The 27,043-nt window shown below is 46.5% G+C and overlaps 2 protein-coding genes across 3 annotated transcripts; both read left to right on the top strand.

Moving 5' to 3' along the window:
• Window positions 1-888: 888 nt before the first annotated feature.
• Window positions 889-9,909, top strand: FASTKD5 (FAST kinase domains 5). The gene is made up of 2 exons (XM_073342949.1): window positions 889-973; window positions 6,151-9,909. The coding sequence occupies exon 2, from the start codon at window positions 6,189-6,191 to the stop codon at window positions 8,667-8,669; it is 2,481 nt and encodes an 826-aa protein (XP_073199050.1). The 5' UTR covers window positions 889-973; window positions 6,151-6,188; the 3' UTR covers window positions 8,670-9,909.
• UBOX5 (U-box domain containing 5) lies at window positions 895-26,223 on the top strand. 2 transcript variants are annotated; one of them, XM_073342950.2, is made up of 5 exons: window positions 895-973; window positions 18,353-18,456; window positions 19,939-21,133; window positions 24,049-24,210; window positions 25,304-26,223. In XM_073342950.2, the coding sequence occupies exons 2-5, from the start codon at window positions 18,403-18,405 to the stop codon at window positions 25,507-25,509; spliced, it is 1,617 nt and encodes a 538-aa protein (XP_073199051.1). In that variant the 5' UTR covers window positions 895-973; window positions 18,353-18,402; the 3' UTR covers window positions 25,510-26,223. The 2 variants fall into 2 exon arrangements, with proteins under 2 accessions (XP_073199051.1, XP_073199054.1); XM_073342953.1 differs by lacking the exon at window positions 24,049-24,210.
• The last annotated feature ends 820 nt before the right edge of the window (window positions 26,224-27,043 follow it).

Here is a 27,043-nt window from a genome sequence, read left to right as displayed (position 1 = left end):
GTGACGCCGGCGTGACCCCAGGTTCCAGAGGTGTGACACCATGTGGCACCGGCGTGACGCCGGCGTGACCCCAGGTTCCAGAGGTGTGACACCATGTGGCACCGGCGTGACGCCGGCGTGACCCCAGGTTCCAGAGGTGTGACACCATGTGGCACCGGCGTGACGCCGGCGTGACCCCAGGTTCCAGGGGTGTGACACCATGTGGCACCGGCGTGACGCCGGCGTGACCCCAGGTAGCAGGGGTGTGACACCATGTGGCACCGGCGTGATGCCAGTGTTAGCCCAGGTGGGGGGCAGAGGGGGCATGACACCGCGTGGTGTTGGGCTGACGCTGGTGTTACCCAGGGGTCAGCGTGTCCGTACACGGACACAAGGGTCCATGGTAAAAAATGCTGAGGTCCGTGGTAATTTTTCAAAAAAGGGAATGACTGAATGACATACCCCCCACCCTCACCCCCCCATGCCCATCACTAAGTAAAGTTATTTTGTCAAGTGTCCGTCGCGCCACATGGTGCCACCCCCGGTGTTACCCCGTCCCCACATGGCTGAGGCATGACAAAGCGTGGCAATGGCGTGGCGTTGTCATGACAACAGGTGGCGGGGGCGTGACCCCCGTTGGCGTTGTCATGACAACAGGTGGCAGGGGCGTGACCCCCGTTGGCGCTGATGCCCCCAGCCAGGCGCGCGGCGCGGCCTTTGCCCAGGGGCCGGGCACAAGCGCAGGCCGCGGGCGGGGCAGGGCGGGGCGGGGCCGAGCCGGGCGGGCGGAGAGCGAGCGCCCTCTGCCGGGCCCACGCCGACGCCGCAGGCACCGCGCTCCCCATGACGGGCGCGGCCTGGCCCCACTCGCCTCCCGTCGCGGCGGAAGTGCGTGCGGGTCAGGTGACCGGAAGCGTTCGGCGGCGACGGGGCAGGGTGATTCCAGGCAGGCGGGCGAGACCCGGCAACGGAGACAGCGAGCGGCGCGGCCCCGGTGAGTGCGGGCAGAGAACCCGGCCCCGGGGGACAGGCCCCGATACCCACCGCCGCGTGCCCCTGTCACCGCCGGGCCCTTGTCGGGCCCCCGCGTGCGCGGGCAGACGCACGCCTCCAGCCAGCGCGCGCACGGTGCGGGCGGGGCGCGCCCTGCCTCCTGCACGGGCGCCCGGCGCGTGTGCGGCGCTGCTGCTGCTGCTCCCCGTGTGCTGCGCGTGCACTGGGCCGGGGCGGGCGGGCGTGCCTGGCGCGCGCGCACACCCCCATTGCGCAGGTGCCGCCGCCGCCGCCGCCGCGCGCGTGGGGCCCGTGCGTGTGCACGTCCAGCTGCCCTTGCCGGGCGGTGCACGCGCACGAAGCCCCCCCCGCCCAGCCTTTCCTCTGTCCTTAAGGCGCTTTGCGGGCGCCAGCCCTGCTCTTAGCGGGGGGGCCCAGGCAGCAGCTGTGAAAAAACAGGGCAGGGGGTGGGGGGTAAGAGGCAAGAATAGGTAATATGTAAGAAAAAGCCCCTGGAAACGGGACATCTGGTCACCCTACTCTTAACCGAACCTGAATCCCATATAAAATGTGCAATTTCACACCGAACTTTAACACACGGGTCCAAATGTCCTAGTATTTGTTGGGAGATAATATCTTCCCTTCCGTTTTTAATTTATGGGGCTAGCATAGTGTATAATACAGGGGTGGGCAAACTTTTTGGCCCGAGGGCCACACTGGGGTGCCAAACTGTATGGAGGGCCGGGTGAGGAAGGCTGTGCCCCCCGAACAGCCTGGCACCTGCTCCCTATCCACCCCCTCCCCCTGACTGCCCCCCTCAGAACCCCCGACCCATCCAACCCCGCCCTGCTCCTTGTCCCCTGACCGTCCCCTCCTTGGACCCCCCGCCCCAAACCGCCCTGCCCCGGGATCCCACCCCCTATCCGACTGCCCCCCGACCCCTATCCACCACCCCCCGACAGGCCCCCCGGGACTCCCACAACCTATCCAACCCCCCCGACCACCCCAGAACCTCTGCCCCATCCAACCGCTCCCTGTCTCCTGACTGCCCCCCAGGACACCCTACCCAACCCCCATCACTGCTGCCCCCATACCATGCCGCTCAGAGCAGCAGGAGCTCACAGCCCCACTGCCCGTGCGGCGGCGCTGCAGGGGAGGGGGGACAGTGGAGGAGGGGCTGGGGGCTAGCCTCCCCGGCTGGGAGCTCAAGGGCTGGGCAGGATGGTCCCGCGGGCACTGGTATAATACATAACTTATCTGATACATAGCAGTGAGACTGTGATGGGAAATGTACTCCAAGCGGGAATGATACAAAGATTTCTTAATGTTAGTTATCAAGCGTACATTTGTAATTTTTGAGTTTCCAAAAGTGCATTAGATGCTTCGGACTCCCAGAAAGGTACAGTTACTGTCCCGTAGAACATCTAGTCTGAGGCTCCTGTTCTGCAACTTAATCAGCACAGTTGGAACCATTGTCACCCTGCTCCACAAGGGTTCACCCATCCAGCTCCACTTCCAGGATTGGAGCCTGTATTAGGCATGACCCACAAAATGAGGGTCAGAAGGAAGGGGCTGAGGAAGGATAAGATAGACAATGTCGTCTCTTGGGACTTCCATAAGACATACATGCATGCAGCTTGAGGGGTCCAGTTATGTTTGCTCTTTAACTTGCTTCTCATACGTGACACAGCAGAAGTGAGTTTCCAGGAGGGATTTGAATGGAGAGAAGAGGGGATGTTGGCCGGCTGTTTACACATGGAGAGGAGCACAGGAAAGTGTACAAAGGTGTGAGCAGCACAAAGGAATAAAGGGGGCATTGAGGCTGGCATGTATCCCTGGTGGTGGGCAGAGGGACCTATAAAAGAAAATACATTTGGAGGAGGAGGAGGAAATGAAGGACACCTCTAGCTTGAAAGTTCATCTAGCATGTAGTTGGGATTTGAAGATGGGAGTAACATAGGTTGAGTGATGAGCAAGAAAGGCTCTAAAGTGTCTTTCCCTCAAGACTTGGCATTTCTTGTCCTCTGTCCCTCTCCTTCCTCTTTCCTTCTCTTCTCCATGTTCTTCTTTTGGCTCTCTGGAGGGCTAGTTCCATGGATTTGAAATCAAGGGACTGATGAATAAACTCTTAGTTCTACATAGTACCTCCCAAAGCACTTCTGATTTGTTTTACAAAGCTTCATACCAAACTATTCTAACAGGATTCTCAGCATGATTCTGGTGAGCTCTGTGACCATGGGCACATACTGACTGGTTCTGTGACTCACTTTCCTCTGGGTAAAATGAGGATAACTATCTCATAGGAAAGTTTCTAAGGTTAGTTCACTACCAGTAGCAAAGTGCTTTGAGATCCTTGGATAGAAGAGCAAAGTAGATTAATTTATTTTTAAAAGATAGCACCCCTTGCATCAGTGAATGTGTGCGTTCTATTAGTGGAATCATTAATATAGAGCACACAGAATAGACCAAAAAATAGACTGCAAAGAAACCTGCGTGTCCTACATTTAAAGTGGTCTGACAGTCAATGACTAGCTTATTTTGGGACACAAAGCTCACCTAATTCAAGCTCCAGCAGAGTGCTGGAAGAGGAGGTGGTTTCAGAGATGGGTGGGCCTCCGCTGAGAAGGTGCTTCCCAGTGTACATGCTAACTACTCAGGCTATGCCCTGGGGCCAGATTTTGGGCCTTACACAGATCATATTTCTACCGTTCCAGGCTATCTATCTGGAGACCTGGGAGGATGGCTCTGTGTCAGTTACGGTCAACTCAAGGTTGCCCTGACAACCCTAAGAGCTAAAAATGTTCTTGTTTTTAAACAAAATCTTGGGTTCTGCAGGCATTGATAGGGAAAGCCAGAGAGAAGAGTCCTACTCACTTTTGACAGTGGATTTGCTGGGGCCTGCATTGTGCCAATATGTAATGGTTATTTGCTTTATTTTTATTGTACGTGTACTGGGAGGTGGGTGGGGGTTGTTTGGTTTGTTTTATCAGAGCATCTGATAGATTACAGGGATTGGGTGGCATTCTCACACATTGGCTAATGCTGCAGAAAGCAACATTTCATCCTAAGGCCCAAGCACAGTGCGTTGCCATGATTCATAGCTGAAGGAACCATTGTGCTCTCGTGTCTGATCTCCTGCATAGCACCGATCTGCTCTTGGGCTACCAAAGGCAAGAATTGCTATGAGAAGGTTGGTGTTGGGTTCAGCACTGACATCTAACTTTGTGCTGTGCTGACATGGACAAAGACACCGTTATTGCCCTAACCAATGCAGTTTAGACACAGATAAGGTATTGGACAGGAATAGCTGCAAATGAGTTTTATCTACCGTTCAATATATTTTTTTTAAAAATAAATTGTCCTCTTTTCTAGCAATCTTTTCCTTAATTCTTTCTCTTGAATCTTTTTTTTGCCTGCTTTGATTTCTTGTATGATAATCATTTCCCTTCTTCTTTTGCTTTCTCCTGTGGTCTCGATCTCTTCACCCAAGTTTTTTTTTCACCTTTTCTCACTCTCCTATACCTCCTCCTGCCACCTCCAAGTTGCCATTCTTCCTGGGACAGAAAGCGTGAGTGAGGCACCCTGTGCAACATGGCTAAGAAAAGTAGGATAAATGATAAAAGTAGAATAAATGAAGCATTGTGAGAGGGCACTACTGGTCTGTTCTTTATTGCTGCTACGCTGGGGAATTCTGCATAAAACTCAGCTAAGCATTTACTAGGCTTTTCTTCTTCTTCTTCTTGTCATGGGTTTGACGTGCTTGTCCTCAGTCAGGAAGCTCTATTTGTATGCAGAGTCATAAAGGCATCCATAACAGCTTACCCTCCCTGTGGTCGGAGGCCTTTGTGCAGAGGAGCACAGAAGCTAATACATGTTGCTGTTGTTGTGTCTTCGGCGAGTTTTGGCTTCCCTAATTATTTGGCATCCTGGAGTTCCAACACATTTTTCTTCTAAGTAATGAAAGAGAGAGAGTGAGCTTTTAAGGAAGTTGAAAATGCTAGAAGATGGCTGTCTAATACCTCCTCAGCGTGAGCCACACAAGGCGGGGGAAGTATATATTACACATAGCAGTGACCTGGTGCTGTAACTAATCACCACCTGACTCATCCTAAAGAGGCTAAATTGGCTGCTTACCCAGGATGGCTACACTAGATTTTTGTTTTGGCAGTTTTCCCATCGTTGCCTTCCATCTGCAGTAGCAGTGGTGAGAGCACTCATAGCCAAGGCCCCTGGTGGTGACTAGCATTTGAAGCATTACGTCATCTAAACCTGCAGAAAACTTCCCCAGGCCTAAAGAATGGAACTCTCTTTGGTATCTTTACAGTTCTTCTAAGTACTGATTTTCAGTGTGTGATAGTGTAACAGCAGCTTGTGACTTTGGAGGGTTTCTCTCGTGCTTTTCATTGCCCTCCCTTCATTCTAGGGCTGCTTTTCTTCCCTCCCAGTGTTAACAGTCACTCACAACAGTCATTTACTTTTGGTTTGGCGGTAGGGTGCCAATCCTTCTGGCAGGGTAGTTCCACTCCAGCTTTCATTCTGTGTACCACTTCGTAAGAGAGAGACCCACTCCTGTATCCACCTCCCATCCCAATACCCCAACCTTACATTACATAGTCTCAGAATACTTCCATCTGTGGAGCAATGCTTATCCTTGGGCCTCATTTTGAGAACTACTGGGGTTCTGGTTGGTGCTTCTTAATAGAATTGAGTCATTTGAAACACAATCTAATGAAATTATTAGAGCTTTGACGATAGAGTTATAAAAATGTCAAAGGGATGCTGTCAGCTTGAAATCAGTTTTAAAAATGAGTTAAAAGTACCTTAGGTCCTTTCACAAACTGAAGATACAGAAATGTTTTCCCTAACCTGAGAGCCATTTTATAAGTCTTGTAACAGTTGCGTTGCCAGTCCTATCAATTCTATAATGCGGCAGGTCTTCCATTGTGCAAAATAACTGGGGTCGTTGATCTTGGGTAGATTTTGCGTGTGATAGTTTTGGACAGTACACTCAGCTGCTGACTTGCAGGAAAACACCTGATACTCAGTAATTCTTTCTGAACCATGTGAGAAACCAAGTCTCTCTCACCATCTTACTTACTATAGTGTTAAAGGTTATGTTTTTTAAAAATGCATCATGATAGATGGAAGCCACTCATTCTTCATCTGCCCTTTTTTCAGTACCCGGAGACAATTCTGAGCCCAGTAAGTTGTGATCCATGGCTACAATGATAACATGCCGAAGATTTCCAGGCGGAGTTCGCAGCATGGTTGCATTTTCAACTACAACCAAGTGCGGGGCCAAGAAGAGAGTTCCTAGTAGAAAACAAAAGGAGGATGAGAGCCCTGAAGTGAGCAACACCGATGCGAAAGCTGTGGCTTCTATCAGATTGCTGAACCCTCTGGAGTACAGAGTACTTTATAATCCATCAGCCTACACAGGAACCAAAACCGCATCCCATCAGAATGCTGCTAGAAACTCTGAAGATAGTGAAGGGCCATTTGTAAATGAATTCTCCACCATCAGTGCTAAGCAGTTTCAGAATAAGTACAGCATCAGCTGTTCTCGAAGTCTATCAAGCACAAAACACACCTTGCTGGATCTGGAGTTCCATAAAACTCTTTCCACACAGGCCAGCTCAGAGCCTCCAGCCACACTGGAGCCCAAGGAAGACAAATTGCTAGATGCTGATGTGGAGGCCTATGACACTAAGGAAGATCCCAGAATGTTTCAGCAGCACAGACCCGAATACCGATCTCTAAGTTATGACAAGTCTGAGACCTTGCAGGTCCTTCCTCTAGAAGAAGGTGACTTGATATTACATAAAGTAACTGTACTTAAGAATGGCCTGATCCCAGGAACCATTGTGGAATACTTTTGCAAGCTGAGCTGTTCGCCAGTGCAGCAGCATGTGATGGTGAGATCCAATACTAAGTTTATGATGCTGTGTCGTTACGGAGTTGAAAAGATCCAGCTGTTTAGCATCTCAGAACTCACTGACATTTTAAAGGCCTTTATCCGTTTAGCCATTCCACCAACCCACTCCATGCTGAAAGTGTATGAGACTGAATTTTGCCGTAGGGTCTGGGACATGAGCCTGGATCAGCTACTGCTGGTGGCTGACCTGTGGCGCTGCTTGGGACGCAGCGTGCCTCGCTATTTACAGATCTCCTTCAGCTATGTTAACTTGCACTGGAAAGACCTCACCTTGCCTCAGCTGGTTCAGCTGATTTATATCATCGGTGAAGGCCGGAGGGTGCCCCAAGATTTAATGCAGAAGTTGGAGACTTTAGTGTTGAAGTATTTGGATTCCTTCAACTTGGAGGAAGTGGGCACCATTTCCTTAGGGTTCTTCAAGTCCAACAGTACCTTTTCTGAGCATGTCATGAGAAAAATTGGAGACAAGGTGTCAGGCCAGATGGCAGACATGAGCAATTATGCTTTAGTGAATGTACTTAAGATGTTCCGCTATACTCATGTCGATCATTTAGAATTCTTGAAGCAACTTGGGAAAGTCGTTCCTCCTCGGATTGGTACTATAGGCATACAGGGTGTCATGCACATAACTCTTGCTTGTTCAGCCTTGCATTACCTTGATGAAGGGATTATGAATGCAGTAGCCTCTTTGTTGCCTTCCAGGGTGATGTATTGCCGTAGCAAAGATATTGCTAAATTCTTGTGGTCATTCGGATACCTGAATTATGAGCCGCCTAATGCAGAGAGGTTTTACTCCAGCCTCATAGACCAGATGCACAGAAAGCTGCATGAATTTGAGAAGTTCCCAGAACATCTCCTCACCTGTTTGTTGGCTCTGGCATTTTCTGGGCACTTCCTAGATGACCTGATAGATTACGCTCTGAGTGCTGAGTTTATTCAGTTAGCCAGGGAGAGTAAATTTGAGCTTAGAAAGGACCTGTTCACTCTTGATGGCAGTGTAGAGATCGAGTGCCCAGATTACAAAGGTAATCGCCTTACTCCACAGTTTCGGCAAGAGGTTACTGAGATGCTGTGGAATTTTGCGAAGAAGGAAATCTGCGTAAAGCCGGAAGTGACAGAAGCTGTCTCTCTACTTGAGGTAATGTTAGGTGGACCCCAGTATGTCAAAAACCACATGATTTTGCCTCACACTAGATCAGATGATGTGGAGGTCCACTTGGGCACAGACCGAAAGCCATTACCTTTTAACTTAGAAGCTGCCACAAGAGCTAAAGGAGAACTGCAAGACATTGGAGTCAGTCTCACAGATAACTTAATGAATCAGCTGCTGAAGGGGAAGCCTAGTGGCAAGTCACTTGGGGGTAATAAAACTCGGACAGAGACTTGTAGCCAGAAGGAGGCAGTAGAACAGAAGCAGGCTCCACCCATTCGGAATCATTCTGCATTTTCATATGAGGTTCCTCTGACTGACACCATTTTGAATGCTTTGACCAAATCAAAGACCTCTCCTAAAAATTGTCCCTCCCAGCTAAGGCCGCATCCTGGAGGTGTGAAGCTAGCCATTCAGGTGTCAAACAGGAACCAGTATTGCTATGGTTCTAAACAGTTGTTGGGACTGCACAGCTTGAAAAGAAGGCAGCTACAGAAAATGGGATATGTGGTAGTCGAGCTGCCCTTTTGGGAATGGTTTCCTTTGCTCAGACGGACCCATTCAGAGAAGCTGAGCTATCTGCACCACAAAGTGTTTGACTCGGTTCTTTAAGAATCACAGTGTCAGCAAAAAGCTGTTTGACAAATTAATGCTTGAATCAAGTTCTGTAGGGGAATCTGCCTGGCTATAGAGAGTGAAATAGCCATACAAATGCTCCTGTCTGTTGTTTCTCATCACTGTTTAAAATGGCCCCTCTCTTAGAGTAACTTACTTTAAGCTTTGGTTGCTGTTTTGCAGGCAGAGCATGCAGGCAGAGACTTGACAACCACGTTAGCAGGTTCATCCTGCTGCCTCACTTACAGCTGTAAATCCCAAGCTTGTTCAGCTTTGTAAGGAGATCCCAGAATGATTCCATTACAAATAAAATCTCTGGTAACATACTCTTTTATCCACAACATAAGACTTTTCCCTTCAAGCGAGAGCCGGTGGGTTTGGTTGCTCAGTGTGTGAAAACCAGCCCCTCCTTCAGGATGATGTATCAATGCAGTCAGGACGCCTGGAGAAGAATCAGTGAATTCTAAATTGTGCATATGCCGTCTGCTACGGACACCTCTTGCCCATAGGTACCTACCACACCTAGAGCCACTGGTCTGGGTGTCGGGGAAATAGGCTTCCCTGTGCCCTGGCTCCTTCCAGTGCTTCTAGTTTGCGGATGTATGGGAAGGATTCCAGGGCTTCCCCTTTCTTGGGCTCACAGCGAAAGTGAGGGAGCTGGTAAGTGGTATGGGGTTGGGTTGACCGCATGAGTGCTGGAGAGGAGGGGGATGGGTGTGGGGAGGGACTGCGCTCTGTTGGCCATTGGTTTCTCGTGCATGTGTGCACACACACAAAGCCTTAGAGGGAACATAGGTCTTGGGTCACTCTCAGTGGAGAGGCATTCACCTTACACAACCCCCAGTTACATTGGTACTAATTAGCCCTGTTGATGGCAGTCTGACTCTCCCAGGTAAAGGCTGAACGGCCTAGAAATCCAACTATCCATCTTAAGTGGTTCCAGCAAGTCAGGGTTGAATCACAGAGACCAGGCAGTGTGGCAGGAGCTTGTACTGCTGCTGTCTAGCATGTCTATTCTGTAGATTAAAAGATGGTTTTAGTCGTCGTCGTCCCCTTAGTTGATATACTTATTTGTGTCACATCTAAAATTAGATAGTAAAAACTTTGGGGGCAGGGAATAGGTCTTTGCTCTGTAAAGGTCCTAGTACATTTTGGAGCAGTATGTAAATGATCATCTTCCTCTTATACCATGTTATATTTCGGATCCCATACTAATAAACCATGCGAGCAGCAGAAACCCTGTGCTGTCACTTGTGTGTAATTGGTAAAGTTATGTGAGTAAATATGGGGGCTCTTATTTCCACGTGCTGTGATGCAGTGTTGCCCTTTGTACGCGTGCCCCAAATTTTGTGCCCAGAATTGGCCTCTGGCTGGAAGCACAACCACTTCTTTGCTAGTCCCGCTTCTTGTCATGAGCTGTCGCGGTCCAGCCACCACTGAACCTTTGGTCTCCAGCATTCCATCTGGTTCTCACGGGGCCCAGGTATGATTGAACCTTGCAACATGCTACACAAAATGAGCTTTCAGCCATCCTTATTGCTGTTTCCATGTCTTCCCGCTGACTCAGCAGACATTCTAGGCCTCCGAGTGACCATCGTGGAAGATGTAGGAATTTGTGCAGGTGGCGAATGTGTGCTGAGGTGAGTGTCTGTGTGTGTTTGGGGCTTCTGTGCATGCCAGTTGAATTGAGTGGGTGGTTGTGATGACTGGGGCATTGTGCTGGGAGATTTGCATGGGTGGCAGTTTGGGTGCTCAGCTGTGGTAGTTGGACCAAGCAATCCACCATCTCTTCAGTCTGTCTCCTGCAACCAATGAACTGTTGCTTGCAAAGTAGCTGTCCTGTAAAGGTGGTAATTAGCTAAAGTACCTTTGACATCCCAGTGGTCTAGGACTCTTGATATAGCATAGATATGTGCCTTACTGTAGCTGTACACCAAACAGGTGTAATTCATAAAGTCAAAAAGGCTGAGAACTTAAAAATTGGATGGCAGCAGACCATAAATCCCAGCGATAAGAACATAAGGCCACACTGGGTCAGACCAAGATCCATCTAGCCCAGTATCCTGTCTTTCGACAGTAGCCAATGCCAGGTGCCCCCAGAAGAATGAATAGAACAGGTAATCAAATCCGTCCCCTGTCACCCATTCCCAGCTTCTGGCAAACAGGCTAGGGACACCATCCCTGTCCATCCTGGCTAATACCCATTGATGGACCTATCCTCCATGAACTTATCTAGTTCTTTTTTGAACCCTGTTAAAGTCTTGGCCTTCACAATATCCTCTAGCAAGAAGTTCCACAGGTTGACTGTGCGTTGTGTGAAAAAATACTTTTTTTTTTTTTTTTTTTAAATCTGCTGCCTATTAATTTCATTTGGTGACCCTTAGCTTTTGTGTTATGAGGAGTAAATAACACTTCCTTATTTACTTTCTCCACACCAGTCATGATATTATAGACCTCTATCATCTCCCCACTTAGTTGTCTTTTTTCCAAGCTGAAAAGTCAGTCTTATTAATCTCTCCTTATATAGCAGCTGTTCCATACCCCTAATCATTTGTTTTGGCCTTTTCTGAACCTTTTCCAATTCCAATATATCTTTTTTGAGATGGGGTGACCACATCTGCACGCAGTATTCAAGATGTGGGCGTACCATGGATTTATATAGAGGAAATATGATATTTTCTATCTTATTATCTATCCCTTTCTTAATGATTGCCAATATTCTGTTAACTTTTTTTACTTTTTTTCCCCCAGAGAACTATCCACAATGACTCCAAGATCTCTTTCTTGAGTGGTAACAGCCAGTTTAGACTCCATCATTTTATATGTGTAGTTGGAATTATGTTTTCCAATGTGCATTACTTTGCATTTATCAACACTTAATTTCATCTGCCATATTGTTGCCCAGTGACCTTATTTTGAGAGATCCTTTTGTAGCTCTTCTCAGTCTGCCTGGGACTTAACTATCTTGAGTAGTTTTGTATCGTGCAAATTTTGCCACCTCACCGTTTACCCCTTTTTCCAGATCATTTATGAATATGTTAAATACAATTTACCTCTCTCCATTCTGAAAACTGACCATTTATTCCTACCCTTCGTTTCCGATCTTTTAACCAGTTACCAATCCATAAGAGGACCTTCCCTCTTATCCCATGGCTGCTTACTTTTCTTAAGAGCCTTTGGTGAGGGACCTTGTCAAAGACTTTCTGAAAATCTAAGTACGTTATATCTACTGGATTCCCCTTGTCCACATGCTTGTTGACCCCCTCAAAGAATTCTAATAGATTGGTGAGGCATGATTTCCCTTTACTAAAACCATGTTGACACTTCCCCAACAAATTAAGTTCATCTATGTGTCTGACAATTTTGTTCTATACTATAGTTTCAATCAGTTTGCCTGGTACTGAAGTCAGACTTACCAATCTGTAATTGCCAGGATCACCCCTGGAGCCCTTTTTAAAAATTGGCATCACATTAGCTATCCTCCACTCATTTGATACGGAAGCTGATTTAAATGATAGGTTACAGACTACCGTTAGTAGGTCTGCAATTTCCCATTTGAATTCCTTCAGAACTCTTGGATGAATACCATCTGGTCCTGGTGACTTATTACTGTTTAGTTTATCAATTTGTTCCAAAATCTCCTCTAACGACACCTCAATCTGGGACAGTTCCTAAGATTTGTCACCTAAAAAGAGTGGCTCGGGTTTGGGAATCTCTCTCACATCCTCAGCCATGAAGACCGATGCAAAGAATTCATTTAGCTTCTCTGCAGTGGCCTTATTGTCCTTGAGTGCTCCTTTAGCAGCTTGATCGTCCATTGGTCCCACTGGTTGTTTAGCAGGCTTCTTGCTTCTGATGTACTTAAACATTTTTTGTTATTACTTTTTGAGTCTCTGACTAGCTGTTCTTCAAATTCTTCCTAATTATATTTTTACACTTCATTTGCCAGAGTTTATGCTCTTTTCTATTTTCCTCACTAGAATTTAGCTTTCACTTTTTAAAGGATGCCTTTTTGCCTCTCACTTCTTTTACTTTCTTGTTTAGCCATGGTGGCACTTTTTTGGTTCTCTTACTATGTTTTTTAATTTGGGGTATACATTTAAGTTGAGCCTCTATTATGGTGTCTTTAAAAAGTTTCCATGCAGCTTGCAGGGATTTCACTTCTGGTGCTGTACCTTTTAATTTTTGTTTAACTAACTTCCTCATTTTTGTGTAGTCCCCTTTTCTGAAATTAAATGCTACGGTGTGGGGCTTCTGTGGTGTTTTCCCCACCACAGGGATGTGAAATTTACTTATCTTATGGTCACTATTACCAGCTATATGGTCCAGCTATATTCACCTCGTGGACCAGATCCTATGCTCCACTTAGGACTAAATCAAGAATTGCCTCTACTCTTGTGGGTTCCAGGACTAGCTGCTTCAAGAAGCCGGCATTTAAGGTGTCAAGAAACTTTATCTCTGAATCCCGTCCTGAGGTGACGTACCCAGTCAATATGGGGATAGTTGATATTCCCCTTTATTATTAAGTTCTTTATTTTGATAGCCTCTCTAACCTCCCTGAGCATTTCACAGTCTCTGTCACCATCCTGGTCAGATGATCAGTAATATATCCCTACTGCTATATTCTTCTTGTTAGAGCTTGGAATTACTATCCATAGAGATTCTGTGGTATACTTTGGTTCATTTAAGGTTTTTACTTCATTTGATTCTACTCTTTCTTTCACATGATGATTGAATGATTGAAACTGGTGATATTCTGAACAAAAAGAGCTCTCAGCTATGGTTGTAGAGGATTCCATCATTTCACACTGACTCATCAGACATTCTAGGCTTCAGCAGGATAATCCTGCAATATTATATAATCTTAGATATATTTCAGTAGAGTAGAGGCAGTAGATCCTACTGTGATATTACACACACAAACAAATGTCAGAATTATGGTGGCCTGTGCAACCCATTCCCTCCCCCCAAAGTGCAATCCTTTCTGCACCATCCCCTCCAACCTTACCATGTCCCAATGTCATTACCCAGCTAGTCCCAGTCTCCACTCCTCAGGCCCAGCAAGTCCCTAGTCTCACCTCTCTGGACTCTTCCTCCCAGTCTCCTTGCTCAGCCATTCCCAGTTCTCCCCCCACACCAGGCTCCTCATTTGATTATTTTCTGTCCCTCATGCTGCCCATGTTCCCCGTCCCCACCGGATCCCTGTTCCAATTTCCCTCCATGGCCTCATTCCAATCTCAGTGTTCACTTGTCTCTTTGTCCTAGATTTTTTGTGCAGCCAAACCCAGTTCTTATGTGACTCCTCATCAGATCTGTCTCCCCTCCACTCAACCCCACTGGTTCTCAGCCTCTCTCTTGTCCAGCTAGTCCCTGTCTCCTCCCACCTCCTCATCCAATCCCAGTCTCCCCCCACCTACTAGCTCCTTATCATGACCCCCACTGCCACACACACACACACATTCAGTTTCTCTCCCAGTTTCTTTGCCTAGCTTTAATTCCAGTCTTCCCTCCCCCCACCCCATTGCCAGTCTCCAATCCAAGCCTTCTCCTCCCACCACATCCCAACATGCTCCTTGCTGCAGTCTACTCACTCTTGTCCCCTCTGCATTTGAATCAAGTAACCTCCTTCGTCAGGTTCCCTGGGCCCAACAGAGAGAGCCCTGAGAGCACAGGAGAGACAGTCTTCCTGCTCTCAGTTCAGGTGCTTGGATCCAGCATAGTCCACAGCAGCCCAGAGTTGCAGTAGCAGGGAAAGTCCTGTCCATCTCTATGCTGGAGCACGCCCAGTGTGGATGGAATCTTTGTGGAATTTAGCTGCTAAAATAGAGTCTATATTGAGCATGTGTGAACTTAAGTTTTTTTGAAAGGCTTTAATTTGGCTACATTTGGGCAGATTTTCACAAGAACAGCAAAAAGCACATCCCTGGCCCAAAGGCCACTCCCCTGCCAAACTTCGAGTCCCTGGCTCCAAAGCATGGGGGCACTAGAGCTTTTCAAAGAAAACATAGCTATTAACATGTGCAAATCGTAGGTTTTCCCAGCCTTGCTCTCAGAAACAGCTGAACTGTTGCAGCTGAAATTTAAAACACAATATTCAAGCCTGAAACAGACACCCAGTATGGAAAACCAAATGATTAAAGTTGGACAAAGTTATAAGCAACTGAGAAAAAGATCTTATGACACAAAATGATGGGCAGCCTTAACAGCAAGTGATATTACCAGCCCCACCTATCACTACTTTGGGGTTTGAAAGGATTGGTGGGGGTGTGGTTCCCCCCCTCATCCTACTTCTGTTTTAATTTTTCCCACTCCTCAGTGGAGGTATAGTTCACCTTTGCATACAGAAGATGCAGCACCTGCCAACAGGCCTGAGAAGCTTATTGATACCCTATTGAGCTGAATAACATTTATCTCAAATAGTAGCACCATTTATTTTAAATCTCTCGTGTTTCAGCTCAAAGAAAATCAGTCCTTAAACTGAGCGGAATAGGAGCTGCCCATTGACCAAAACGCACACAGCTCTATCCAGTCACTCACAGTGGATTGCCGCTCAACCAGAATATTCCTTATACCTCTCAATAAGGGAAGAGAAGATTAAGCGACATCTCACACGTGTCTGTTGCTGTGAGCTGTGCACTTTTGGGTGCCACGCCCCCTTTTCAAAATTACTATGAAGTGCACTTTGTTCCTCAGTCAGAAATCACTCCAGTGGAAACAGGTATTCTGTGGTCACCTACGTAAGTTGTACAACATTCTGTCCATGTGGCTAAAAGCTTAGTAGAATTCAAAAAAAGCCTATGCACTTACACTGTACTAGGGGTGTTGTCAATGGACAGGCTAAAACAGCGTTTTTCAAAGTTCGGGTCGCCACCCCATACTAGGTCACTCTGGGCAGCACCGCCGACTAGGGTGTTAAAAGTCCCGTCGGTGGTGCTGCCCAGCTAAGGCAGGCTAGTGCCTACCTGCTCTGACACCGTGCTGTGCCCCGGAAGCAGCCAGCAGCGGGTGCAGCTTCTCGGCGGGGGGAGCCACCGGGCTCCCCGAGCACGGGCTCTGCACTCGGCCAACGGGAGCTGGGGGCGGGACGGGACAGTGCTTGTGGGCGAGAGCCACGCAGAGCCGCTTGCATACCTCCGCCTAGGAGCCGGACCTGCTGCTGGCTGCTTCTGGGGTGCAGTGCGGTCCACAGCGCCAGGACAGGCGGGAAGCCTGCCTCTACACCCTGGTTGCACTGCTGACTGGGAGCCGCCAGAGGTAAGTCCGTGCACCAACCCCATGCCCTAATCTCCAGCCCTGAGCTCCCTTCCCCCCCCCAAGCTGGAACCCCTTCCTGCACCCCAAACCCCTCATCCCTGGCCCCACCCCAGAGCCTGCACTTCCAGCCCAGAGCCCTGACCCCCTCCTGCACCACAACCCTCTGCCCCCACCCAGAGACCCCTCCCACACCCTGAACCCATCATTCCCAGCTGCAGCCCTCACCCCAACCCTCAGCCCCAGCCCTGAGCCCCTCCCACACCCCAAACCCCTGAGCCCGAGCTCCGTTGGGTCGTGGGCATCAACAATTTTCTTCAATTGGGCCCCAGGAAAAAAAATTGGAAAACCACTGGGCTAAAACATATTTTGAATGGATTTAAACCTAGGATGGAAGCTAGCAGGAAAGTGCCTGGGGTTAGGAAGAAACTTCCCTTATGAGCAGGCTATCACGTAATTCTGCACTATGGAATGACTTGTGCCTTCCTCTCAATTATGTAGTGCTAGTCCCTGCCAGCGATGGGTTGCTGAACGGGGTGGGCCAAAAGTTCCATAGGATCTTTCATGATCAAGAATGGACAGATGTACACAGAGTTCTACTTTTCGAGAGATGGTATTTCCAGCATTAAGCCTGGCACTGCTATAGATTGCAGACCTTGCACTTTTTAACCTAAATAGAGACTTGAAAATGCCTCTCTGTTTATCTTACGTGAAATTGACATTTATTGTATGTGAGCACACTGGTCTCCTTTTAACAAACACAGCCTGATCCACCAAAAACTATCAGACAGGCATTTGTAACATAAGCTTCAAACTTACTCTTTCATGGATGACTTGAGATTTTTTTACGTTGAATTTGGACTTTAGAGCCAATGTCACCATTTATCTGTATTCTGACATCTGCACTTAATCAGTGTTCAGGCTGTGTTATGCTTGTACGTTTACTAGACAGGTATAAGAAGCATTACACACTGACCTGATTTCAGTTCATTTTATAATCCCATTGTACACCTAAAAGCGCTTGCAAAAATCCAGTTAGGCTGAACAAATACCCTCAACTGGAAATCATTTAAAGGGCTCCCTTTTCTTGATAGAATTTGCAAGTATGTGATTATAAGATTGCTCCAAGCAATGAGGTTTACACCCACATTAAGAGGTTAAAATTCTTACTTTTAAAAAGAATCGTGTCTAACCAGTTTGTTTAGTTCTTTGAATGCAAAAGGTTGTGTGTTCTCCTGGCTTCCTTTTCTGAACATGTTTGAAAGAGTTGACTTGATCAGTGCTCAGAATTTTGTTGATCTCCCTAAAACACCAAGACAGGTTTCAGAGTAGCAACCGTGTTAGTCTGTATCCGCAAAAAGAAAAGGAGGACTTGTGGCACCTTAGAGACTAACCCATTTATTTGAGCATAAGCTTCCGTGAGCTACAGCTCGATGCATCCGATGAGGTGGGCTGTAGGTCATGAAAGCTTATGCTCAAATAAATTTGTTAGTGTCTAAGGTGCCACAAGTACTCCTTTCCTAAAGCACCAAGTGATCTGTTGGATAACAGAGAGCAGCTATTAGGTAATGGTTATTAATTTTGCATTCAAGAGTAACTTTCATCTGAGGATTTCAGAGCATTTAGAAACATTTATCCTTGCAACCACTGTGCATTGTTACTTATTTACATTACAGTAATAGCTAGATTCCTTGGTTGAGATCTCACATCCTATTGTGCTAGACCTTTTACTACCAGACAGTTTCTGCCCCCCGGCTTGCTTGCTTACAACCTAAATAGACAAGACAGGCACAGGATGGAAGAGGAAACAAGGACAGAGATGTAAAATGATTTGCTCAAGGTCACGCAGCAAGTTGATGGCAGAGACGAGAATAGGCCTTCTGACTCCTAGATCAGTGCCCTAGCCGTCTAGGAGCATAGTGTAAGCTATGGCACAGAGTGGTTAAGTGATTTGACCAAGGTCTTAGCGGGGAAGATTTGCAAAGACACAAAGGGGAATTAGGCTGCTGAGAGTTAGGCATCTTTTGAAAAACTCCTTCAGGTTGAATGGATGGCAGGGCAGGGACTAAGTCCCTACCAAACCCTTCCTCTCTAGAGCACACTCCCCTTTGATAAGTCTTGCATCTAATCACTGGTTTATATACAAATTAGAATTTTCATAAAAACATTCATTCCCTAGGCTTCCTTCTCAGACATTTTTCTCCTTTGAATCGTAAATGATTTTAACTTGATCTTGCATCTTAACCCAGAATCACCTATGACACGCTCACTTGGGTTTCTCATGAGTTGCTAAAAGCCTCACCCACTTGAATCTGAACTGCATTTTGTAAGCAGTCAGACTTGTGATTCACCTGTGACTCAGGAACCGTTTACACAAGAGTCTCCTATTTTCCTATAAACTAACATTTATGTTTTGCTTTTGCCTTTAGTTTTACTAGCTGACTCTGATGCTTGGAAGTTGAGTCCTCAAACTGCAAAGATGGTAATAAACATCTGCCTCCCACAGTTCAAGCCAAGAATTCACTGCAACAAGGTAAAAATAAAAAAGCATTGTGTTTTCTGCGGCTTAAGGCATAGAGGGTCGGCTCTGGTATCCCTTGGTTAGGTGGAGAGAATAAGCAGTCCTTGTCTCTGCTGGACAGAGTAGACAAAGGAGTGCTCACTCATTACACCATTTGTGTCTGAGATAATGTTTGCTCAAGAGTATTCTCAGATGCTCATGCAAATCTTTCTAAGAAAAAGCAACCAATTTTACTCACCAGGCTCTGTGGTGAAATCCCCCAGAAAACACCTGAGCAGTGTCTGTTGGAATTATCTCCGTGTAATGTGCAGAGAGATGCTCTTGTGGCATCACACTTAAAGGGCCATGGCCAGGTAGGTTACAGCGAAAACAACAGGATTTTTTAATTTTGCAAAACTGGGTGGAATTGCTTGGGGGCGGGTGTTGACAATTTATTTTTAATTTATAACATTTTTTTGTGAAAGCCCCTCAAGTCTTCAAGACTCATCTTCAAAGCTAACCACTCTTATTGCAAAGAATTGGGGCAGTGTGGTATAATGGTGAGTTAGGACTCATGGGTTCTTTTTCTGCATCTGGTAATTTGGGATATTGGGTACCTGCAACTCCTGTTGACTTCGTTTGGAGTTGTGGGTGCTCATCACTGCTAAAAATCAGTGCCAAGGTATTTCAGGTTGGGCCCCCAGTTAGGAGGTCACTCTGAAAAATTTGGCCCTTATCCTTTCTCTGCTTCAGTTAACCTCTATGTAAAATTGGTGTTATAACACTGTTACACCTCATAGGGGAGTTCTGAGGGTTAATTAGTTCTGAGATCTTCAGATGAAAGGTGGTAGGTAATGTTATCATTATTCAAGTGCTTACATAGTCAACATTTTAATATAGACAGATACCTTTTTCTCTCTGCCTTAGAGATTACCTAGTTCTTAATTCAAAGCCTATTTTGAATGGCAAGGCCCCCCAAACTGCATCTCAGAAACAACAGAGAACCTGGGTTTTGTCTTGTGAAAAATGCAGCATTTATGTACACAGTATTTAAAACCCTTCCTAGATGGGGTTGATTACATTGCTGGTCTGTACAAGCAAGGTGACTGCAATTAAGTGAGTGGAGTTGCCTGCTCTTACATCAGTGCTGAATTTAGCCTCTCCTCCATATTTTAGTCTAGAATGAATTTATGGCAAAATCCTTTACAATAAATGTTTTCAATTAAATTCTCATTTCCTTAAAGCTGCACTGTCATAATTGGTGAATGCTTCTAACGTCTTGAGCAACACTACTGTACCAAATGGGTTTGCAGAGCCCAGCATCCCTAGACTAACAACTCAGGAACACACATGCCCTGGGGAAGACAATCAAGAGCGCACAGTTCATCCTTTAAGTTTTGTTATTTGCAGTTGATCATTTAATGCCTCAAAAATACTGTAAAAGTGGTTGCAAACTCACTTTCCTCTTTTGGGTCAAATCAAGCCCAGTATCCTCTCATTTCTCTTTAAACACAGATTTCTGCTGATGGTTATGAAGTTGAAAACCTCATCTCTGAAGACCTTGCAAAGAGAAACCGGGGCTTTCGCAGTGAATATTTCATCAAGCCCCCAGTCCATGTTACTCTCTCCTTTCCCTTCAACATAGAACTCTGCAGGATTAACATAGACATCTCATCGGGCGGGTATCAGAATTTCACGGGGCTGGACATTTACACGTCTACCTCATTGAACAAAAGCTCTTGGAACAGCCCCGAATCTCAGTTCTCAGGTCTGGCTGGTCAGCCTGTGTCGGACAAAGACGTTTTCACACTAGTGGGTAAAGCCATTCTAAAAAATCAAAGCAAAGTGACGTTCAGCCATAGGGGTTTCAAGCCAAGGCCTCCTTTCCATCAGATGGACGCTGTCTTCTACCCTGGTTCTGCATCTCAAGACCTATGGAATAAAGGCCCTGCCTCACTGAGCAATGTATCGCACTTAAAAATTTGCATCTCCCACGTAGCGGGAGGTGGCCTCCCTTGCATTAAAAGACTGGAGGTTTGGGGACAGCCAGCTAAGTCGTGCCCGCAGGAAGTGATGGACAGCGTGTTCCAAGTGGCCTCTGCGTGCCTGGCTCAGGGCTTGGGCATCCAGAGTGCCGGTTTCATGTTCCCAATGGAAAGCGAGTGTGTGCCCTTAAGCAACTCTGACTGCGAACAGCAGAGTCTCCAGAAGCTAGTCGATGTTGTTCAGGATATCCCTGAAGAGTTCTTGGACCCCATCACTCTGGAGATAATGCCCTTCCCAATGCTGCTGCCATCTGGCAAGGTGATCGACCAGAGCACTCTGGAGAAATGCAACCGGAGTGAGGCTTCCTGGGGTCGGGTGCCCAGCGATCCTTTCACTGGGGTTGCCTTTAGCCAACACTCCCAGCCCCTCCCTCACCCCTCTCTAAAGGCGAGGATAGACCACTTCCTATTACAGCACAGCATCCCGGGCACCAACCTCCTCGGGAGGGCTCAGGTTTTAGGGATGGTCACACCTTCTTCCCTAACCATATCTTCTCTGAAAAGGAAAATGGACTGTATGGAGCAAAGCCCTGATGACAGCAACCACGTAGAACCCTCTTATTTTTCTACCACAAACTTACTAGCCATGTCTACCTCCGAGAGCGGTGCTAAAAAAATGAAAACGGAGAGTGACTCGCCTTTGGCCCAAATGGACTGCTCGACAGGTACTCGCCTCCCTAATTCTCACTGTTTCTTCACCTTGCTGATCTCCCAGGACCAGAGTCCCACACGCCATCCCAAATGTGGTTTCACTTAATCCTCGCATCTCCTGCAGATTCTCACACCAAAACCTAGGGGCGCTTTTTGAGGCTGTTGTCTTTTGCTCCTGCCAAACATTATGGAAATGGTTTTAGCGTGTCATTCATGTCGGACTTTCCCCTTTCCTCTACCCAGCACATTCTTTCTTTCATAGCCAGATTTTACTTGTTTTGTTTTTTCAGTCCATGACCTCATTGTTCTGCCTGTGTCAATCTACACCATTTTATTTGCCCATAATTGGTTCAGATCACTTAATTTTTCCGTTAGTCTTTTATTTCCTTTGTCCCTATCATTTTCAGTTCATTGACAAATTTTGCTCTGCTGGAAAATCATCTCTTGCAGCCTGTGCAAAAAAATTATCATGGGGATTTTACTAACCCAGGCATGCAGCGTGCTGGCCCATCATCCCCATAATGGGGGAAAACTCTCAAATATCTTCCCTGCGCCGAATGAACTGGTTTGTAGAATCATGTGTGGGCTGCTCACACAGGTCACGGCAATCACAAATGTGCTCTACTGACCCTTCTGCTGCTTACATTCCTAACCGTTCTCCCCCAAGTGGCATTTACTTAACACAGCACAGCTCGAGAAGCACTTGTCACATCCCAGTCAGTAACACTAAATGCTTGTGTTGATGGATATCCCTGCCAAGGGAGCGTAAAGCCTTAAAACCAATGGATAGCAGAAAGAGCAAGTGTGTGTGTGTCCAATCGGAGTGAAGTTCTAGAGGCCAAGGGACAGCGCTTGAAAGGCTGGAGGGGAAGGTTCTACCCATGGACTGTGGGTGATTAAGCCAGAGAGGACATTTCCAAAGGAGAAGCCTTTACAGTTGCTAAAAATGGGCTGTAGCAAGTGTCCCGGGAGGGCGGGGGAGGGCCGTTTGACACTGGTATCGCCCCCCTCAGTATTAGCCGCTTTCACGCTCTGTTAGAAAAATGTCTGTGAGCAGAGCCATTGGGCATGAGCTCGTCATCGTGAATCATTTGCCAACTGTCATGTCACCAACTATGGGCCCAGTTTTGCACCCCTGGGTCGGTGAGCAGTCCCACTGATCATCCAAGGCTTTAACACGCCGTTTAGGTCCCTTCTGTGCTACAAGCTGTCATTGTCAACCAAGCCAGGAGATAGCCATGTTGTAAGTGGGTTCTCTGGCTGGGTTGCACTTGCTGTAATGTAGGCAGCCTCTCGGGCTCCCCGTCACTGTAAAGTTGGGCGTGGGGTGCTGGATAGCAATCGTGGATTGACGGCACACTCAAGCTTTTTGACTGCTGAGCCAGTTACACTGGTTGGAGAGGAAGGATGGCTTTGTGGTTAAAGCACAAGACAAATGCATCTGCTCCTCCAGAATGGGACCTACTGCTCCTGCTTTTTCATTCTCTTAACAAGTAGCGCGTTCAGTCTCTGTCCTATAACGATCAGCTTAGCACAAGGGGGATGATAGGCCTGCTGTCTCCAGGCATGTTCGGTCATGTAAAGCATTTTTCTTGGCATATTTATTTCCTTCCTCATTTGTGCAGAAATACCTAGAATGTATTGAACTCTGGCTTTACTCCAGAACACACACAGCCCTTTATATGCATGCGTTTCCATTTTGCTCTGCATCTTTCTTATCAGTTGTGTGGCATAATTATAGTTACTATATTATTTAATAACATCACAGATAAAGAGAGGTAAATGAAGTTGAATAACCAAGGAAGAAGAGACTATGTGGGCATGGGTAATTTGAAGAGAAGTGGAGAGCCACGGAAGCAGTGAAGTTTAGGGAATGTGGCCCACACACAGCACATGAGTGTGTTGAACACAGAAGGATTGTCTCCCTGAAGAGCTGAGTTGAATTTTCTTGAATACATTCTGCAAAGGCGTAATGTAAACCAAATAGGATTTGGGCTGAAGGTGGCACGGAGAACGTTCGTCCACAGTAGGTACATGAAAATGTCAAAGGTGGGCTGAAGCCGCACTGTTCAGATCTGAACTCTCCCAGTCTCCCAAACAGCATTTCCTTTTTGGTTTAAACATGCCCCATCAGCGTTAGAAACCAAACGCATGGCGCTGAGCTAGTGCCTACAGACCGGAAAGTGAAACTGAACAGTCTAGCGTCAGCTGGCCAAGCTGAGTGAAATGCAGAAGTAAAGAAAGGGTGATTGGGATTTTCAAAAGGGCCCAAAGGAATTAGGTGTTTGAATGTCACTGAAGTGCAGGCTTTAAGCAGACACATAAGCATTTGTAAGATCGGGGCCTAAACTTCAATGGCATTCAGGCACCTAACTCCCTTAGTCCTCTTTGTAAGTCCCAAGCAATAAAAGTAAATAAATCGTAGCATGTCTATTGGGCTTGTCTTCCCTAGATCTCAAAGCACTTTACCCAGCTGGGCAAGGTATCAGTATCCCAACTTCACAGGTGGGGAAGCCGAGGCACGAAGAGTTAGAGTGATGGGGCCAGTCCATCACAGTGAATCAGTGGCAGAGTCAGAACTGAGCTCTCCTGGCTGCATACCCACCCCACCGCATGACATGGGAAAAAGTAAAATGAGAGTTGAAAAGTCCTTTTGCGTGTCTCAGTCCGGGCCTTTCACTGGGCCATAGCGGTGACCACACGGGATATTAGTGCGCGGCTGCGCTGTAGATTCACACGCTGGCCTGTCGTGTGTTAACTCAGCCCTAAGACACTGTTTTGAAGAGAAATAAAAAGGCTTTTGTCTTATGTTCAGACCATCCCTTCAAAATTAAGAATGTGTTTAGTAGCGAAGCAGCTTTTATTTTGTCCCTTGATGCCTCCCCCCGCAAAACCTGGCTATTTCTAGATCTCATGCCTTTCTCTGCAGGTCCAGTCTCTCATGAACAGAAGCTGTCCGAAAGCTTGGACATTGCCTTGACCTCTGCACTCAGCTCTAGGCCATCATTTACAGCTAGGTTGGTAAAAGGCCAGCAGCAGCCGCATAGCGAGGGGGGCTGCAGCAGTTCGTGGAATGCAAATGCCCCAGCTGGTAAGCAGCAAACCGATTGGTTTCACTTTTGGCATTCAGAAGCGCAATGGTAGGCTGTAGATTTTGTATTAATATAATTTAATAAGGACTCCCACAGGTTGGATTGTGCATTTTTTCCCTTCTTTTGACATAGAGTAGTTCGTAAATCTACCCAAAGTGTCTCCTAAGAAGCCTTACTTAGCAATAACCATCTGAGTACCTCCCAGTCTTTAATGCTTTGTTCTCCCAACCCCCTGGCAAAGCACAGCTGTACTGTTATCCCCATTATACAGATGGGGAACCGAGGCACAGAGAGACTATGTGGTCTGCCCAAGGTCACACAGGAAGTCTGTGCCAGAGCAGAGAATTGAACCTGAATCTCAGGGCAGCGCTCTGACCACTAGACCATCCTTCCTCATCCGCTGCGTGAAGCTGTTGCCCATTTTATGTGTCAGAAATCAGATGCTAGACACTAACTCGTGCCATCGGAGGAGACGGGGGACCACGTGCAGTTCCCATAGTGTATGCAGGTTTCTGAGCTGCTTTCACTAGCAGTGTGTTCTATTGTTGAGCTATCACCATTGAGATGGAATCTGAATAGCCCGCTCTAGGCATTATGGGCACAAAAAGCAAAGTGGTATTTAAGGAAATACGTTAAGTTCTTCATACAGTGGAGTATGATACCCGTGCAGATGTCTGACAGAGACCAAGTTCAGTACTCAAATGCCAGTGTTTGAAAAGGGGTGATTTTTAGCCTAGACAAAAGCAAGAATTCTTTTGCTAGCTTTCGTCCTCAATAAAATTTTGGTGGTACCAAACTTCACCTTGATCTAGTCTTCCCAAGCAGAAATGCTAGGAAGCAAGAGGAATATCCTTGGAGTTTTGACATGGTAGCTTGTTATAAGGAAAACAGGGCCCATTCCCAAGATAGTGTGAGCGCTTGCAGCTCTAGCTGCTTGTAGGTGCACCTCACCTCAGAATCGGGGTGATAGCCTCCATCTAACATCTTGTGCCAGAGTTTCAGGTGTGGAATAGGTACCATGTTGCCACGGTTGCTGTAGGATCAACTGACTTGCATTAACATTGACAAAACTTTCTTCTTTCAACTTTCCAGAGCACAGTAGCCGGCCGGTTCAAGGATGCGCTTCCTGCAATAGAACATTTTCTTCTTATTTCAAAATGGAGCCCGTTTACCAGCTTCCCTGCGGCCACCTCCTGTGTCGTCCTTGCTTAGCTGAAAAGCAGAAGTCCTTAACGATACTGTGCATGAATTGTAAAAGGTCAGTCTCCGCTCATGACGTGCTGAGGGTCCACTTTTAACTTCTTGCGTGCTGCTATTGAAATGGCTGGCTGAAAGGCCCCAGGGAGAGCTGGAGCCGCTGCTGTTCTACTTGCCTGTATTGAATAGTACAAGGGCGTGGTCCTTTAAAGAGCTTGCCAGATGAGTGCACATAATTCTGAAGAGGACTTTGTCTTCTTATGCTTACAAAGTAGCGGGGAGGTGAGAGCATCGCCCCAGAGCAAAGCGTTACAAGGATAATAAAGCCATACGCTTCTTTAACAAGGAAAATGTATTTATATGAAACTGACATCCATCCAATCACGCACCATCACTTCACCATTCCACCGGCTCAGTGGTTAGCATAGGTGCCTTTTGAAGTGTGAGTTTAGCTTCCCTGTCACTTAAAACCATTTCAATATTTGACAAGTAGCCATTCAGTCCTGGGCCACGTGAAGTCCTTGTGATTGAATTCGTGCAAGCTACCTGACTTCTCCCCTTTCCTGCCCCCACTCCCTGCAATTTCCCAGCTGGGCTAAGAGCACACAGGTCCCCTGTTCTGAAGACCAGTAAGTAGTGGAAAGAGGAGCTGGAATTAGTGCGTAAGTAACTCTGATGATGATCTCATTCTGCTCATACGAACTGTAGAGAAGCCATTGCATTACACACAATGTCACTCTGTTTGTCATGTGACAGGACCGGCTCCCGTCTGGCTGATAGACATTTACGCCTTAATAAAATTATGGTTAAAGTCAGTTACTTTTTTCTGCCTTGTAATTGGTCTCTTTGTGAGTCTTCCGAATGATCTCGCCTTTTGAGTTTCTTTTCAGAGCTCAGTCTAAAAGTGAAGGAAAAAAACAAGTTGATACAAAGGAACATTCTCCCCAGAGCCTTATATTTTCAAGGGGTGATCACAGTAACCTACTCTGCAGTCTATACAGACTTTAAAAATTGAAATTCAGATATGTAAATCCATGGGGCTGCAGTTTACAGGTATCTGCTGAGAAAAGGCATTCAGGAAAATTACTCAATACCCGTTGTCACCTGCATAGCCTGGCTATGTTTGGAACAAGTGGCTATTGGAGGGTTTTGCTAATATTACTCCTACGGGAATTATGCACCAAAAAATTAAAAATTCTGCACGTAACACAGTATAATCACACCAGTTTCAATTTTGGTAATTTTGTTCCAAAATAGCTATCAGCAAATATGTCTGTAACTATACAGCCCAAAAAAAAAAAAGATTTCAGGAAATATGTTTTGACAAATAGATTCCGTACTAGGCATATTAATACAGAACTCTGAGTAATAATTCATTTAAACTACATAACAGAAAAGTCACAATAACTATTCAGCATTTCCTAAACCTAAACACATGAAAATTAACTTACAAATACTTGGTAACCAATACCCTGAATTTCAGTTATAATCCTGGATTTTCATTTAAATTACATTACAGAAGACCAAACAGCAAAACGACATTAAAGTAGAATGTTGTTTTAAATTGCTCATTGTAATCACGATCGAACAAAACTGTACTGAAAATTCTCCGTTCTTCCTGCAAAAGATGATGCC

This window comes from Lepidochelys kempii, chromosome 4 (genome assembly GCF_965140285.1).
Source record: "Lepidochelys kempii isolate rLepKem1 chromosome 4, rLepKem1.hap1, whole genome shotgun sequence".
Taxonomy (NCBI): Eukaryota; Metazoa; Chordata; order Testudines; family Cheloniidae; genus Lepidochelys; species Lepidochelys kempii.
This window is presented reverse-complemented; position numbering and strand designations above follow the sequence as displayed.